We start from the raw sequence: 14828 nt of genomic DNA on the forward strand, positions 1-14828 counted from the left end.
TTGCCCCACTCTTTTCTTTTGATCTGACATTCTCTGTGAATACACGCACGCCGATAATCTCTTGCATGCGAATTCTTCTTAACATGGCTTTGTAGTCGAGGCACGAGAGACATAGACGCCCGAGACGAAGACCCAGAGCAGAAACAGCATTACAAGGACGGCAGGAATACATATGATGCCCTCTCAGGGCATGTACTGCAGGCGAACAAATCCTAATTGAGATAGGTGGTACTAAAAAGCAAATGTGATGCGAGCAAAAGAAGACGAAGACAATCAAACAAATTTATCCCGGTAGGTAAACACTGTCAATGACTTGTCCATAAGCGATTCCCCTTTTAATGACGATATATCCTTTCCAATCCGTCGTAATCCTCCAAGTCAGTGAAAAAAAAAAATTCATGAAACAAAAAGAATAAACAAGGAGCCAAACCAAAGAGAAGAAATCTACGAACCCCTAATACAGGTGTAAACCCGAACCCCCTCAGTTGTCCCCTGACTACGCAGGTCGCCTACATAGTACAATATATATCTTGGTGGGAAATAGGTGCGAGCAACTAATTTCGTTGCGATAGCCTATGCTTCTTGAGACGAACTACTCCCAGGTACAAAGAAGATAACTTAGTTATGAGTTACTAGGTAGCGAATGCAAGAAAGAAAATTGGGCGGGATCTCGATTGATTAAAAAGGAAACATGGATTTGGGTTTTCATTTACTGCCTGACAAATCAGGCAGCAATAATCAGATTAGCACAGCCACTACCCGCTGAACAACTCAAATTGTGGCTATCCGCTGCTGGCGTCCCCTCTAATGCTGAGTGTAATAGGTCGTGGAGACTTGAGGTCGAAATAGTCCACAAGCCTTGGCTTGAGGTTTTTGCAAGCCATGGGCTCTGAACCGGATATGGATCTGGCTGCAAACCACTAGTATCATGGCTAAAGCGCACTCCCAGTCCATTCAACCCTTGGATATGATGGCTTGAGGTCAGTGTGACAAGGAAAAGTACAATGTGCAATCGTCATAACAACCAGCTTGGGTTACCGATTTTTCATGATTCCATAGTGCGTTCAGACCAAAGTTTCATGCTGACGATCCCCGTTCGAGCTCCCGTTAACCGGCATTGACCTCTCTGTTGTTGCATTTTGCTCTGCCGGGGATACTCTCCCCCAGCCATTATTTGACCTAACTGCACTGTACGCAGTCTGTGGACGCTGCTCACCAAAAGGATTATCCTTAAACAGGATCGACGAGCGGTCAGGGATAAGCTCGGCAGTGGAACCTCCTCTAGATGCAACAAGTGGCTCTGTAGGTTTGGCACTCATAAGCTCTCGTGCGGCAAGGCGCTTGGATTTCGCCCGATCCCTAGCACAGTGCAAAATGCTGACACCGGAAAATAGCGAGATGAGACAACAGGAGAAGATGGTAGCCGCGATGTTTCCCTTGCGATTCCACTCGGCAATTTCGGCACTTGTGGTACTTGTGGCAGAGGCGGTAGTGGTCGTTGTAGAAGAACTTGTTGCTGTCGTCGTCGACCTACTGGAGGTCGTCGAAGTTGAAGTGGTTGTAGACTGGGTAGAGGTCGATGTGGTTGAGCTTGTACTCGTAGTTATAGTCGAAGTAGATGATGTGCTAGTAGAAGTGGAAGTGGAAGCTGAGGTTGACGAAGTAGAGGTGGTTGATGTGTCCGAATATGTTGTACTCGTCGATGTTTCTGAGCTCGTACTCGCGGTTGTTGTTAATGTTGTTGATTCGGAGGTTGTGGGTGTATCACGAGCGATAATGATGACTCGATCGATATCGTCTCGTGCACTAGGATGGTTCAAGTTTTCATCGGTACTGGATGATGGAACATCATATATTTCGGATTCGATTGAAGACGTTGAGGGCCTATACGGCTGGCATGCGATTAATGCAAAATGCGACGCTAGTAGCAGAATAGCTGTTCCTCGGAGTCTGGTCATGTTGATCATAAGCTACCACGAGAGAGGGAAATAACAAGGAAAGTTGGGTCTATAGGGAATAAGAACAAGAGCCTTAAGTAGAGCTACTAAAAATTCGCTTGACGTGGTTGCGACTTGTTTGACGTATGGTTCTGACGTGAACAGAGGCTCCTATTGGCCGTTTCCACCGTCCTCAACTGCATGTTCTCACTAATTTGCTTAGCTTCGTGATGAAACTCATGGTCTGAACTATTTTTGCAATATTGAATCGTGAGAAAGCCACTGGTGATGTGGTGGAGTAGAATATAATTCAATGGCACACGCACATGCCGCGCGGCAATGCTCCACCAACACAGGGCTGATCCAAGGTGATCGAAAAAACGTTATCATCACTTAATTCATTCCTGATTGTTCTAGATGATAGAAAATAATACCCTGAAATTCATGTTATTTAGCCGTTCAAGAAGTAGAAGTCTCTATATTTGTCACTTTCAGCACATATAAAGTCCTGCCCTGGCCTGTGTTGTGTGAGGGTACCGATGATGTCTCCACTTTGACGTTGCTGTTTCTCCTTAACGATTAACCTGATATTGCAATGTCGCCAAAAAACATATCCGTCGCAGCCCATTCAATAGTTTTGCTTTACGTAGCTGCCACTCACAGCATACCATGGCTTTAGTTGATCATAACTTGTGTGGGAGAAGGCTGAACACCCAGTATTGGACCAAATCGTAATGCCTTGGCCTATTCCCTCTTCCTCGCATATCACGCTGGCTTTGATGATAAAGAGAGCTTGAGAGAGACGACTGCGTTATCGTGTGAGCTGTTGCACCCTGGGTGAGAAACATGTGACTCCATAATTACAAACTGTGGCCAAGGTTAGTGATTTGTGGCTCAGATACCTTACGTGTGTGAGATTTTCGGTGGGTAAGATGCTGGCCGACCGGTGGGGACGCACAACTTGGGCAGATTAATTTGACAGCTTATATCTACCAAGTGCATGTGAGGTTAATATCCGTTGGTCTGAATTATAGTATTTTAGCCCTTGAGAGAAAAGTTTAACTTAGATTAACATTGGCCGCATTTGAGGGCTTCGGTATTAACATGAAAAATCCTCTTGCTCTGGCAAGAGTGGAGTGTGGCTTCCTATACTAACGGAGGTGGCGGGTGGGTATTGAGTGAACCTATTGTCTCCATCAACTGATAACAATAATGAGACTCCAATCGATGCGCCACATACATGTAGAGACGTAGCTTGAATTTGATTCGTTAGTTGTAAAAAATGTTCAATTGTGACTCAGTAATTGACAAACTAGTCAATGCCACCTTTCGCCCAACTACTAGGTAACGGTCGCGTAATCTTTGTCTTCATGGGAAGAGCTTAAAGATCGTCATTTCACCAGTCAACCACTCCAAAATTTCGATAGCTACAAAAGTGGCATATATGGAAATACTACTCAAGCCTGACCAAGCGAAAGCTCAATAGCCGTTATGATTCGCGACATAGAGACATCGGGCGCAGGGCTCGAGAGCTGTTCTCGACGACTGATACTTATCTTTGAACAAATCTACTTTCAACAGAGGAATCAGAAATAAGCCACCGATATTAGCTTGCTTGTAATGGAGGCCTTAACTCGTGTTATTCCCCGATATTTCACAATCAATCATCTCAAAGCAAATTTTTTCCAAGGGCATTGACCGCACAATATGACGCACGAGGTAATCTCGCATTCAACGCCACAGCCCGTGGCAGCTACCTGTCAACGGGGATCTACACTTCCAGTCCCGACCTAGGCTAAAGCTCCCCCCTGATATGGAAGTGATCATGGGGCTTATGGCATTTGACTTTACTGGGCAGTGCGCCCATTGGGCATTTAATTTATTTGCATAACCGCACATTTGCCAAATGACGCAACATAAATCAAAGACAAATTTTGTGTACATTTTGAGCGCTCTTACCTTAACATTTATCCTGGCTTATTGATCTCCTGGAAACTCACAGCGAGTATCTGATGGCGGCAATCGCTGAAGCTAGGTTTGACCCCCTAGGAAGCTGACGTCACCGAGGCCTGTAAACGGTGAAGTGAAATTGATAACTAATAAAAATCTGAGCGCTTATAGTCAATGGCAGAGCATTCCCTGACGTCAGCTATATACAAATAAGATGCAGAATGTAATATATAAGTACCATCTTCTCGGGCTTCGATATAATTCTTAAATCTTTCCCTATCCCCAGTCCAGGAACAACTCGGGATTTGCTCGTTTTTATATACAAATACTCTACTTATCACCTGGCAGGCCGATTCTAAGTCATGCCTATCTTCCACCGTGATTCTACTGCTAGCTCCTCCTCTGGGCGGAGCATTGATGATCCAAATCAAACAAAGACTCACTCAGGACTGTTCGGGAGTCGATCATCTCATTCTACTCATTCTTCTTTTTCTTCCGGGTCTGGTTCTTCTTTAAACAGCTCTCGCCGCCGTGGTCTTCTTCACAGGACAGCCGAGGATCCGTCTATTCTGGCTGCGCGGGAGCAGGTAATGCGTGCAGAAACGGCCGAAAGAGAAGCCGACAAGGCACTCATTGCCTCCCGGAAGGCCGTGAAAGAGGCAAGGGACCATGTTAAGCATCTTGAGCGAGAAGCGGCTGAGGAGTCAGTATCATCCTGCGAATGGAGGTGGCTCATAACGTTGACTAATATCGTCTTGTTTCACAAATAGGGCCCGCTTAGCGAGAATCAAACAGGACCAAGCTAAGTCTATCTCAAAGAGAGCGAAGCCGCTCGGACGTAAGTTTGTTACCTTTTCGTTTCTCTTTTAGTAAGAAAATTTGTAACAGCTACTGATAGTAGAGACTATAGGTCACATTTGAGAATTTTAGTTCATGACTGATGCAAATACTGCCTTAGTATCCGATGCTCTCTTTAATGAGTGACGAAGTTTCTTGTGTGGATATAGTTGGAATAAATGTACCATATTTTATCGCAGCCCTCATGCTTAAATCATTTTATCTATTTTATCTACAGGAACCATGAAAACAGGCTTGGTCTCAATGGTTCTGGCTCGTAATAAGCTAGGATTTATGTATACTTACCGATCCTACCTTCGGATAACTACTACTTATTTTCGCTCGTGTAGGTCAGTCTTCAAGTCATGAGCTTTTGAAGGCCCGCTCTATTCGAGTCCCGTAGGTATCACATTCCTTCTCACGTGGCATAAATACATGCCTATGTTACATTCGGAATGTTACCCCGTCCACGACTGACTATCAAATTTTCAGGTTTCTGCACAGGGAGAGATAAAGTGTTACACAATCTGAGGCTAAGCAACATGTTCCGAGGAGAGGTGTATCTAGAAAGAAATACGTCGAACAAATCCTCTTTTCTATGGTTGTTCTTATCATTATAATCCGGATCTAGCTTTCAATGGCGGCCTTTCTTCGTAGTCGAAAGCCTTACGCCATACCGTTTTCGAATCTTACACATGTTGGCCCGCCGATAGCTGCCGTGGAACAGCCCAAAGAAAATACAGGTCCCTAGAAGGATGGAAGGCGAGTGAGCAGAATAGAGCTATATTCACCGACCTGAATTTGGACTAGGTTGAGTTGAGATATGTGGATATGTCTTCCTGACTGGAGATAGGCCTTACTGGAGTTACACTTCGGAGATCAGCTGCGCTGTGAGCTTTTTATCATCTTCTGAGTGCTGTGACCATATAAACTTAGTCTTCACGACTCTATAATTGGAACAAGTCACTAGAGCGTCAACCAAATCGCTTTTTCTCCAAAGTTTTCAAGCTCACACTAATTTCAAAATGGTGACAAAGGCATATCTCATGATAATAGTGTCCAGTTTGGTTATTCTGGTCAACTCGCTTCCAGAAAATGGCACTTATAACTATCGCAACCAAGACCAGTCTGCAAACCGGCTAGTTATTGCACACTTCATGGTCAGTTGATCCCTATCAACATCCCTATAAAACCAATCGACAGGTCAAGGATGATAGAGGTAAAATACCAAGATTAACACAGGCGGCAGATAGGAATCACGAGTGATAGAAGCAGTGCGTCTGAGTATGACGATGACATGAAGCGAGCCAGCTCGCTTGGCATCGATGCCTTTGCACTCAATATCGGTCTCGATCCATATAGTGATCAACAGTTACAACTCGCGTATGCGTCGGCTGCTCGGAACTCCATGAAGGTATTTCTCTCCTTTGACTTTAATTGGTGGCACAAGGGACCAGTCCAGGAGATCGGCCAAAAGATTGCTCAATACGCTAGCCTATCAGCTCAGTTGATGATAGATGATAAGATATTTGTGTCTACTTTTGCTGGAGATGACTTAGATGTTGCAGCTCTTTGGGCCTCCGTTGGCAAGCCGATATTCTTCGCGCCTAATTTCCACCCGTCCTATGGGACGAACACTTCGGTTTCGGCTGTGGACGGCCTTTTGAACTGGATGGCGTGGCCTGATAATGGCCGAAATAAGGCTCCTACGTCTACCCAAAATATCTCTGTCGCAGATGGCGATCGTGCATATATAAACGCCTTAGGTGGAAAGGCATACGTTGCGCGTTAGTCTTCCTTTTTTAGCCCTATCGAAATATTTCAAAGATCAATACTTAGAGAGATATCTAATCGTGGCGGTTAGCCGTATCACCCTGATTCTTCACGCATTTCGGCCCTGAAGTGTCTTATAGTAAGAACTGGGCCTTTCCGTCTGACCTTCTATGGTACAATCGATGGAATGAACTTCTAGCATTAGGACCTCGTTTTGTTGAGATCGTGACATGGAATGATTACGGTGAATCTCATTATATTGGACCGCTTCAATCTCAACACACCGATGATGGGGCATCTAAATGGGTTAATGACATGTGAGGTATAGATTATTTTGTTTCGCTTTCCTTTTATACTAACGTTGAATACATTTGGTAGGCCTCATGATGGGTGGCTTGATATGGCTAAGCCGTTTATCGCGGCGTCCAAAGCCGGTACATCATCGTTAACGATTAAATCTGATCAGCTTATCTACTGGTATCGACCGGCTCGACGAGATGTTAATTGTGACTCGACTGACATTTGTATGGTCTCCGCAAATAATGCGAGCGGAAACTATTTCCTTGGGCGACCTGATGGCTGGGAGCCGATGGAGGACTCGGTTTTTGTGGTTTCCTTACGTACTGCCCCTACTTCTGTTCACGTTAACAGCGGAGGGATAGTCTATATCTACGAGGCCCCTGCTGGCGCATCTGTACAGGCGATTCCTATGAATGTTGGAGTCCAAAGCTTCTCTATCAGCCGTAACGGTCAAGTTGTTCTTTCGGATACCAGTCTAAAACCTATCATCAACATTTGCGTGTGTGGTCTTTATAACTTTAATGCCTATGGTGAGTTGGTTATATGATCTGGTCTGTTTGTTTCACTATAGGGCGGCCTTATCTAATGTAGTGCTTCTTAGTTGGGACTTTGCCGGCTGAATTTAGCGATCCACTTCAATCCGATGGCCTCGCTTCCTTCCGTCAGGGCTTGCATGTACAAACTTGCGAGGCATCACCATCACTAGGAACGGTACCTCCTACGGCCAGTATTACCTCGACAACGACGATTTCTGCCTCTACAACATCGGCCACGTCTGTCACTACGTGCAGCGCGACGACATCTACTTTCTCTAGTATTCCTCCAACTACCCCTTGCAAAGCCACCACCTCTACTTTAACACAAACCTTCACTACAACAATCACTCAAACCATGACCCAAACTCAGACGCTCACGGTGTCGGCCACAAGCTGCTTAACAGGAGGTGATGGAAACAGCAACGTTTGTACGGGCGGAACAGGACCAGGAAATTACGTTGGGCTCTGCGTGTTCTGCTGCCGATTTGGCTACTGCCCCCTGGGCCTTGCACTTGTACTCAATATGGGGCCCGCATCCCAGCTCCGCCATCTACTGGTATTCGAGGAGTTTCCCTGCCGGGTGAAGATGACTCGTATTCTGGGCTATGTAGTTTTTCTTGCGATCATGGATACTGTCCCCCGACGGCCTGTACCAGGGCATAAAGGGTCGGTATATGAAATTGGTCCCTGGATTGATTCAAGAGGAAGAGAATGGTTTCTAGGTCTTCTATTTTAAGTAAGAGATTAGTATAATTATATTTATTGATATATCTATCTCTGTCTTAAGTTCCTCCGTACTTCCCCATCTCTTTTGCTCATGACTCTTGATATCGGTTCCACTCATTCGCATGATCACTTCATAGTTACTGCAAAGCTCCCCGTCTTTGTTTGATTTTTGTTTGATTATGAAAAAGCAAAATCGGCGTTTGTTCCTTCCAACAATAGAACCCAAGTCGCCCTTCCCCGACCGTCTATCATTGTCCAAGACCCCTCATTCTGGATGAATAGTTGGCAGTTGGAACGTTTTAGTTGGGCGTGGTTCATTCCCTGCATCTTTCCTCAGTGATGCCTTCCATTGTAAGCGCCGCGGGATCTTTCGTTTCCTCGGACACGTTGACGTTTGTCTTGATCTATTTATTCAAGATTGGGCCAAGGATTGAGCTAAAGGTCTCCGTGTGCATGGTCAAAGAAATTGTGAACCTTGAAAGAGATCAGTCGTGAAACACAGAAAATATGAATAGAACGAGTCGTCCTCTCTACATCTGTTATTCCTTTGTTTTGTGATACTCAAAGTTACCGTCTTCTCTTTTTAGTCCGTCAGTCAAGTTCCTGTTGAAAGAACATCTTCTTGGGGGGTTTTTCATATGTATTTCAGTCTTTTTTTAGTCCTCTCCATTCTTGGATTGTATAATAGGCATTCACTGCCAGATTCGTTGTGGAGCAGTTCTCGTGGACCTCGGAGCAAATTTTTAAAAGGACCATTTGCCTTGCATCCGCCCTATAAAAAGCCTCTGACCCTCAAAGAATTGAATTTCCACATACCATCTCTTCTATTAATGGACATCATGGGCAAACGAGCTTCAAAGAAAGGTTCGGCATCAGGCTGCCAAGAGGATAGCAAGAGTCGTAACTCGCAGACCGAGCTCTTTGCAGGTCCCAGCGTCACAGATGCCACACTTCAACAAAGCGTTCTCGACCTCCTTCGAGGGATATACGATGAAGGTAGTGGAGATCTCAGATCCAGTGTCCACCGCAATAAAGTCAGTCAAGCGATTCGCGATCGAATGGACAAGATGCAGGGCGAAATCCAGATCCATTCAGATTCACGGGATTCCGTTGTGGATATCCTCTATACAATGTTCAAACTGCTGCAAGCGCAGTGGAAAAAACAAGGACCTTCCAAGTCTTCAAAGCAGCCTGAGCCTCCAGCTCCGTCGGAAAATCCCAAGCCCGCAACGCAGTTAGAAAACACCCAGCCACCCGGTAGTACGTTCGACCAGACCGGCCTGTCAGTTGTACCCGATGCTGATGTGCAAATTATCACCCACGACAACCCTGGTCAGCCCTTGCCGGTTCGACTCAGTGATCTTCTGCCAGACTCAAACGATCTCACTCACAGGACCCTGAACGGTGGTTGGGTTTAATGCATCGGCCATCAGCCTCGATGTTTTGAGAGAAGGTCTTGTCAATGAAGGTTACCTGGGGGAGGGTGCAACACTCTGTTGAGTCCTCACGCCCTGAATGATATCGATCAGACACAGCTTGGTACTCCCCAAGAAGGCGAAACCCGCCTGACGTCGATAAATCCGGGATCAACTGTGATACGGGTCATTACCACTTATTATCCGTCTCATCGGAATCCGTCTCCGGACAATGTGGACGGAAATCCTCGATCACCACTGCCACGACCCAGTTTCAAAATCATCATTCGGCCTCAGGCGATCAGTGGCGGGGCATTAGTGTCGCAACAGCCAGAACTCGCACGCCCTGGGACTACTCGTCGAGGATCCTTGGACACGAGTCCTGGCAGATCAAGACTACCTCCACGAACCGCAACTGGAGATCCGGGTGCACGACCGACAATTAGTGAAGTTCCTGGCCCTCAACGGGATACTCCAAAGCGCCCTCTCCCAGCTTCAGTCACTACCGAACCCCCAGTTCCTTCTACCAGTGCTGGTCCTACTGTTCCTTCTGTTCCTCCGCCTGTTGCAAGGCGCATTCCTCGAAAACGTCCTATGGCCGCCTCGGTCCAGAATGCTCCCGGGTTTGATCTCACCATTCCACAATCGGCCATTGATGCTCTGAACGCCCCCGGGCCGGGCTCTGGGTGGTTTGAATACGATGGGTTGGTTATTGTTCCTAGGAGAAGCCCTGCTCCAGAGACGACGCAACCTGCTGCACTGCCGACCGCACAGCCGACTGCACAGCCCACCGTGCAGTCCACGGCAAATCCGGGCGATAGACGTCGTAGGGAGATTGATGACGAACCCTCTGACCGTCCCACTCAGAGACGAAGACTGTCTGATCAAGGTTCCTCGCGACCTGACCCATCAAAGGAATCCACCGATATAAGCATGTTTGATGCCTCGTCGTTGCCAGATACCATAGGCTTGGCAGAAACAAGACGACTCAGTGACTCTCTTGGTTGGCCTGCGCAGCCCAGTATTGCCCGATCGCCGCCTCGTCTCCTTTCGACTAAATAGACTGGGCAGCGCAACCGGCCACTTGGCATTCGAACGTGGCAGAGTGTGCGTCAAAGAATGCCCCGACATGCGAGGAGTATGCCGCGGACATTCTCCGCTGGAAGGTCGCTCATAGAAGCTCCCAGGACTCTTCGGCGGTAGGTCAATATATCCCTCCTGTGGCAGAGCTAATAAATGAAGTCGTACCTAGTGCAGGTCCAGATCTATACGAACAGGTAGGTGAGCCGTGGCTTGGTATGAGTGAGCGCCGCATGCCTCCGGGCGTTCAAGGAGCCATCGCAAGTCGTCGATTCTCGGCGGAGATTACGCAAGGGACGGAGCAAATAGCTTTAACTGGTGAGCCTGAACAGCCTTTCGCGTCTCGTGTCCCTCTCACTGTCACTTCCGTGCCCACCGGGCCTGTACCGGCGGTTCCCCGAAGTGCTGATGACAGGATATCTGCTGTCCGTAAACCCCGTCGCCGTTTCAGCGAGCACCAAAGACGACCAAATGACTCGTCATCGAGTGACAGCCAGGTGTCTTCCCGTAAGAAGCGACGTCTGAATATGAGTCCGGCATCGAGCAGTCCCAGTCCACCCAAAGGCAAAACGACGAAGTTCCACGTCTGCAGACCCGGCTTGGGCCAGTGTGGTCGACATGTCAAGGGAGGTGGGGCGTCTTTCTACTACTCGGCCATCACGATCGACTCATTCATCACAACATGCAACCCCGGAACCACGATTTGATAAACGATCGGCTAGACGTGGGGGTTTGAGCAAGTATTATTCTTCTTGTGTCACGACTTGATAACTGTCTTTGGGTTTGGCGTGCTTTCTTCATACCCCCGTTGTTCTTCCCATTCCGTCTCGAAATTTCCTGTGTTGGACTCTGCAGACTTTTTCAGAACTTTCCGTCACTCTGTAAATACTTTGTACATCCTTGCAACCTGTTGAAATTATCAAAACCATGCGATTATATACAAACCCATTTCATTTGTGCCTGCCGCCTAGTAAGTTTTAATAATACAATGATTAGAAGAATCAAAGACAATCCCAACAAAAGTCCCACTCGAGTCCAATAACGGCACAACTTCCAGGCTAGCACACCACGGTGAAGCCTATATTGTAATGTATACATGATGTTAGTCAGGGCCATGCTGATTGACGCTGAAGTGGAGAAGGGAGGAAGAGGGAAGGAGGATCTTGACGAACTGCTGCAACGACCGAGCCCACCAGCGACTGGGGATCAGCATCGAAAATGAACAGCGAAACGACCGAAGTTTGGCGCAGCGGCGACATCCAGTGTCGCCAAGATCAGCAGGGTCTTGAAGCCCATCGTGTAAGTAACTAGCGTAGCGAATTTGGGATGGCTTTGAATGAGCCTCTCGATCGAATGGGGGCAGACTCTTTGTCTGTTTTTTCCACGCGACCGGAGATGTCGTCCACTAGTGTTGCTTGAATCAACAGACCCCTGAATTGGATCACTCGCTTGAAATAATACATCAGTATGATTGAAGAGTCAAAGGAATCTCTACTTAAATCATCTTTATTGATCAAATAGATCTGTACTACGTCACCCCTATTGACTCACCGAATCGGCCGTGGCTGATCCCTTCCCACTGGAGAGGGTGCACTGGTATCTAACACTGAACATTATTGACCATTGCTCATCAAAAATTACAATATATATCCATAGTGATTCCACCGGCTTACTTATCAGCCTCAAAGATCACCTTCTGACATTTCATCTGGTTGAAATCATCATACCTGCGAACATGGTGAGCTTCAATCTTGGTGGCTGCAGAGAGGCCTATTCTCAGCCTGTATGGAGGACTCGACTTACGCTTGCACAGCTTGAGAGAGTGGACGAATGTCTTCAGACATGAAACTATTTCAAGTCAGTCTTCTGAACGGGTACCTATAGTTCCCGCGAGAGACTTACTTCAAAACGCCTTGCTTCTTAGCCAACAACTCCATGGCTTCTCCGAAAATACCTAAACAAGTCAGCGCATGCTTACAGGCGACCAGCTCGAATGACGGTACTTACTGCGAACCGGGCATCGTCCCATCTGCAGACGCAGGTTCTTGCCATAGGCTTCATTACCGGTCCAAGGAATCTCGCCGTTATGCACACCAACGCTGGAGAGTACTCCCCATGGACGAAGCATCTCGAATCCCATCCGTAAGGCGCTGCTGTGGCCCACGACCTCAATCACAACATCCGCACCCCGACCATCTGTGAGTTCCTTGACTCTTTCGCGTAGACCAGCTTCATTGTCTTGGAAATTCCATGGCTCGGCGCCGAGACTCTGGGCCAGCTGTAGTCGGGAAGGAACGCTATCAATCGCAATCAAATGCTTAGGACGATGCTCCAAGGCGCTAACCAAGGCACAAATCCCCACTGGCCCACATCCAAACAACAACACGGTGCTGTTCTGAATTGTCTGGGGTTCTAGGCCACGGAATGCGTTGCTTGCAGCAAAATACCCGGTCGGAAAGATATCTGCCATCAAGACCAGCTTCTTTTCATCGATCGTCGCGGGCGCCTGGAAAAGTGTTGACTCTGCCAACGGAACTCGGACATACTCGGCCTGTCCTCCATCCAGCACCGCACTTCCATAGAGTTGTCCCCGCGTGCAACGGGAGGAGAACCCGCTGGCGCAGTAGAAGCACTCGCCACAGCTGACGGTGAATGGGGAAACCACCCGGTCGCCTTGCTTGAAAGATCGCACGTCGGCTCCGACCTCGACCACCTCACCCGTAAACTCGTGGCCCATGATAAACCCCGTTCCTGAGGGTTGATGTCCTCGGAAAACGTGGAGTTCACTAGAGATTAATTAGCATCTATTATTGACTCAGCTACTAATTCATCTAGGGGATTACCTTCCACATAGTGCGGTGTATCGCACTTTCAGAATAGCATCAGTGGGATCTTGAATCTGGGGACGGGGTCGCTGTTCCAGAGCGACCTGCAACGGACCCTTGAAGACAACCGCTTGCATCATTCTTGAGTTTATATATTCTGGTGCCTAGCAAATGTGTCGGTTTCCAGAATATCGTGCTTGGAAATCGGGCTCTGACGTGTCGTAGTTCTCAGAGTTAAATGTTGCATGGTCGTTCTGAGGGGTTGACCTACCTCAAGTCACGTTTGTACCTCGGCTATGCTCGGTTTCTTAACATTCGAATCTCGAAAGGCCGCGAGTTTCTATTCAACTTTCGACGGGTGAGATGGCAACTTAGAGTGAAATTTTCGAGACAATTGCAATTGAAGGTACCTGATCATGGTTAATGTGACAACGCTCAGGCATTCTGAAAGGCGTCGTGGGTGACTTCAACACGAAGGAGTACCTCAGGGTTTGGTGCCAGGTTTATGGGTGGAATCGACAGAGAAGTTGGCACTTGGGAAGATGGAACAAAATATATATTCTTTGGTCGCGAAAGAATTTTAGATTAAAGATTAGGCATTTCTCACATCCTACTGATCTATTTCCACCTGGACCCTTCCCATGGAGTGACATTCACTACTTCACCAAGTCCCCCAAACAAGATTTGAGAATACAGCCCCGTATGTAGCATAGGCCCATCCGCCGCTGAGATGATCGAGGTGGACACAGACGGGTGGTCGGCCGGGGCGGCAGACTCTGAGAGCGGATGAAATAGGGACTAATACGCACGTAGAAGAGAGGAGCAAGGAGAGATGTGGAAGAGAGTTAGGTTTATTCTCGTTCAGAATATATCGCTGCTAGCAATGATCATTTAAGATGAATGGGCACTCTCCTGGATCTTGATCTCAATCTATAGGACCGAATCGAGGGATGGAGTAGGGGTCTGTGTGCCTTGTACAGAATCATGATAATTATCACGGAGCCCAATGTATTTACCTGCTTCATATTATTACTGAATAAGGCAGTAATAGGATGTGCGAAGTATCCATTATACGCTGTCCTATCAAACCAGGGTTATTGAGTGTACTGTATACTCCTTCCTGTAGCGCATGCCAAGACTTTCCACCACCGCATCGTGTTCCGGTGAAAAATCGAATAACCAAAAATCCGGTTTTACACTGGTCGTCTTGCCAAAAAAATGTTAATCTCATCGAGGGAGATCGTTATGTATTCTCTTATGTACTGTGGCAACATTATACTTCTCTCGATGGTCGGTTTTGTCCCCGTTCTTCTGGTCTTCTGGGATCGGAACCTTTTGCTTGGCCCTAGAAACCCAGTAATAACAGACGGAGTATGTATACTCCGTCTAGTTCGTACAGTACAGTCTGTACGAGCTTCGGAGGATTTCCGGCATACGAGAGAGAGAGAG

The 14828-nt window shown here is 47.3% G+C and overlaps 5 protein-coding genes across 5 annotated transcripts; 4 read left to right on the forward strand and 1 right to left on the reverse strand.

Annotated features, from left to right (window-relative positions):
• Positions 1 to 1374: 1374 nt before the first annotated feature.
• N7473_011230 (uncharacterized protein) lies at positions 1375 to 1992 on the forward strand (the record flags this gene model as incomplete). Its single annotated transcript, XM_057157169.1, has 1 exon — positions 1375 to 1992. The coding sequence occupies one exon, from the start codon at positions 1375 to 1377 to the stop codon at positions 1990 to 1992; it is 618 nt and encodes a 205-aa protein (XP_057003019.1).
• A 2257-nt stretch (positions 1993 to 4249) lies between these two features.
• N7473_011231 (uncharacterized protein) lies at positions 4250 to 4757 on the forward strand (the record flags this gene model as incomplete). Its single annotated transcript, XM_057157170.1, has 2 exons — positions 4250 to 4614; positions 4658 to 4757. 2 exons carry the CDS (start codon positions 4250 to 4252, stop codon positions 4755 to 4757), a joined length of 465 nt encoding a protein of 154 aa, XP_057003020.1.
• A 992-nt stretch (positions 4758 to 5749) lies between these two features.
• Positions 5750 to 7612, forward strand: N7473_011232 (glycoside hydrolase family 71 protein; the record flags this gene model as incomplete). Its single annotated transcript, XM_057157171.1, has 5 exons — positions 5750 to 5884; positions 5974 to 6511; positions 6697 to 6814; positions 6876 to 7327; positions 7464 to 7612. The coding sequence occupies 5 exons, from the start codon at positions 5750 to 5752 to the stop codon at positions 7610 to 7612; spliced, it is 1392 nt and encodes a 463-aa protein (XP_057003021.1).
• A 1286-nt stretch (positions 7613 to 8898) lies between these two features.
• Positions 8899 to 11261, forward strand: N7473_011233 (uncharacterized protein; the record flags this gene model as incomplete). Its single annotated transcript, XM_057157172.1, has 3 exons — positions 8899 to 9471; positions 9595 to 10465; positions 10537 to 11261. The coding sequence occupies 3 exons, from the start codon at positions 8899 to 8901 to the stop codon at positions 11259 to 11261; spliced, it is 2169 nt and encodes a 722-aa protein (XP_057003022.1).
• A 962-nt stretch (positions 11262 to 12223) lies between these two features.
• On the reverse strand, positions 12224 to 13519 carry N7473_011234 (alcohol dehydrogenase family protein; the record flags this gene model as incomplete). The annotated part of the gene is made up of 5 exons (XM_057157173.1): positions 12224 to 12281; positions 12358 to 12402; positions 12457 to 12508; positions 12562 to 13340; positions 13398 to 13519. 5 exons carry the CDS (start codon positions 13517 to 13519, stop codon positions 12224 to 12226), a joined length of 1056 nt encoding a protein of 351 aa, XP_057003023.1.
• Between the last annotated feature and the right edge of the window lie 1309 nt (positions 13520 to 14828).

Source organism: Penicillium subrubescens (genome assembly GCF_028828155.1).
Source record: "Penicillium subrubescens strain IBT 31985 chromosome Unknown utg000010l_segment0_segment0, whole genome shotgun sequence".
In the NCBI taxonomy this organism is placed as follows: Eukaryota; Fungi; Ascomycota; class Eurotiomycetes; order Eurotiales; family Aspergillaceae; genus Penicillium; species Penicillium subrubescens.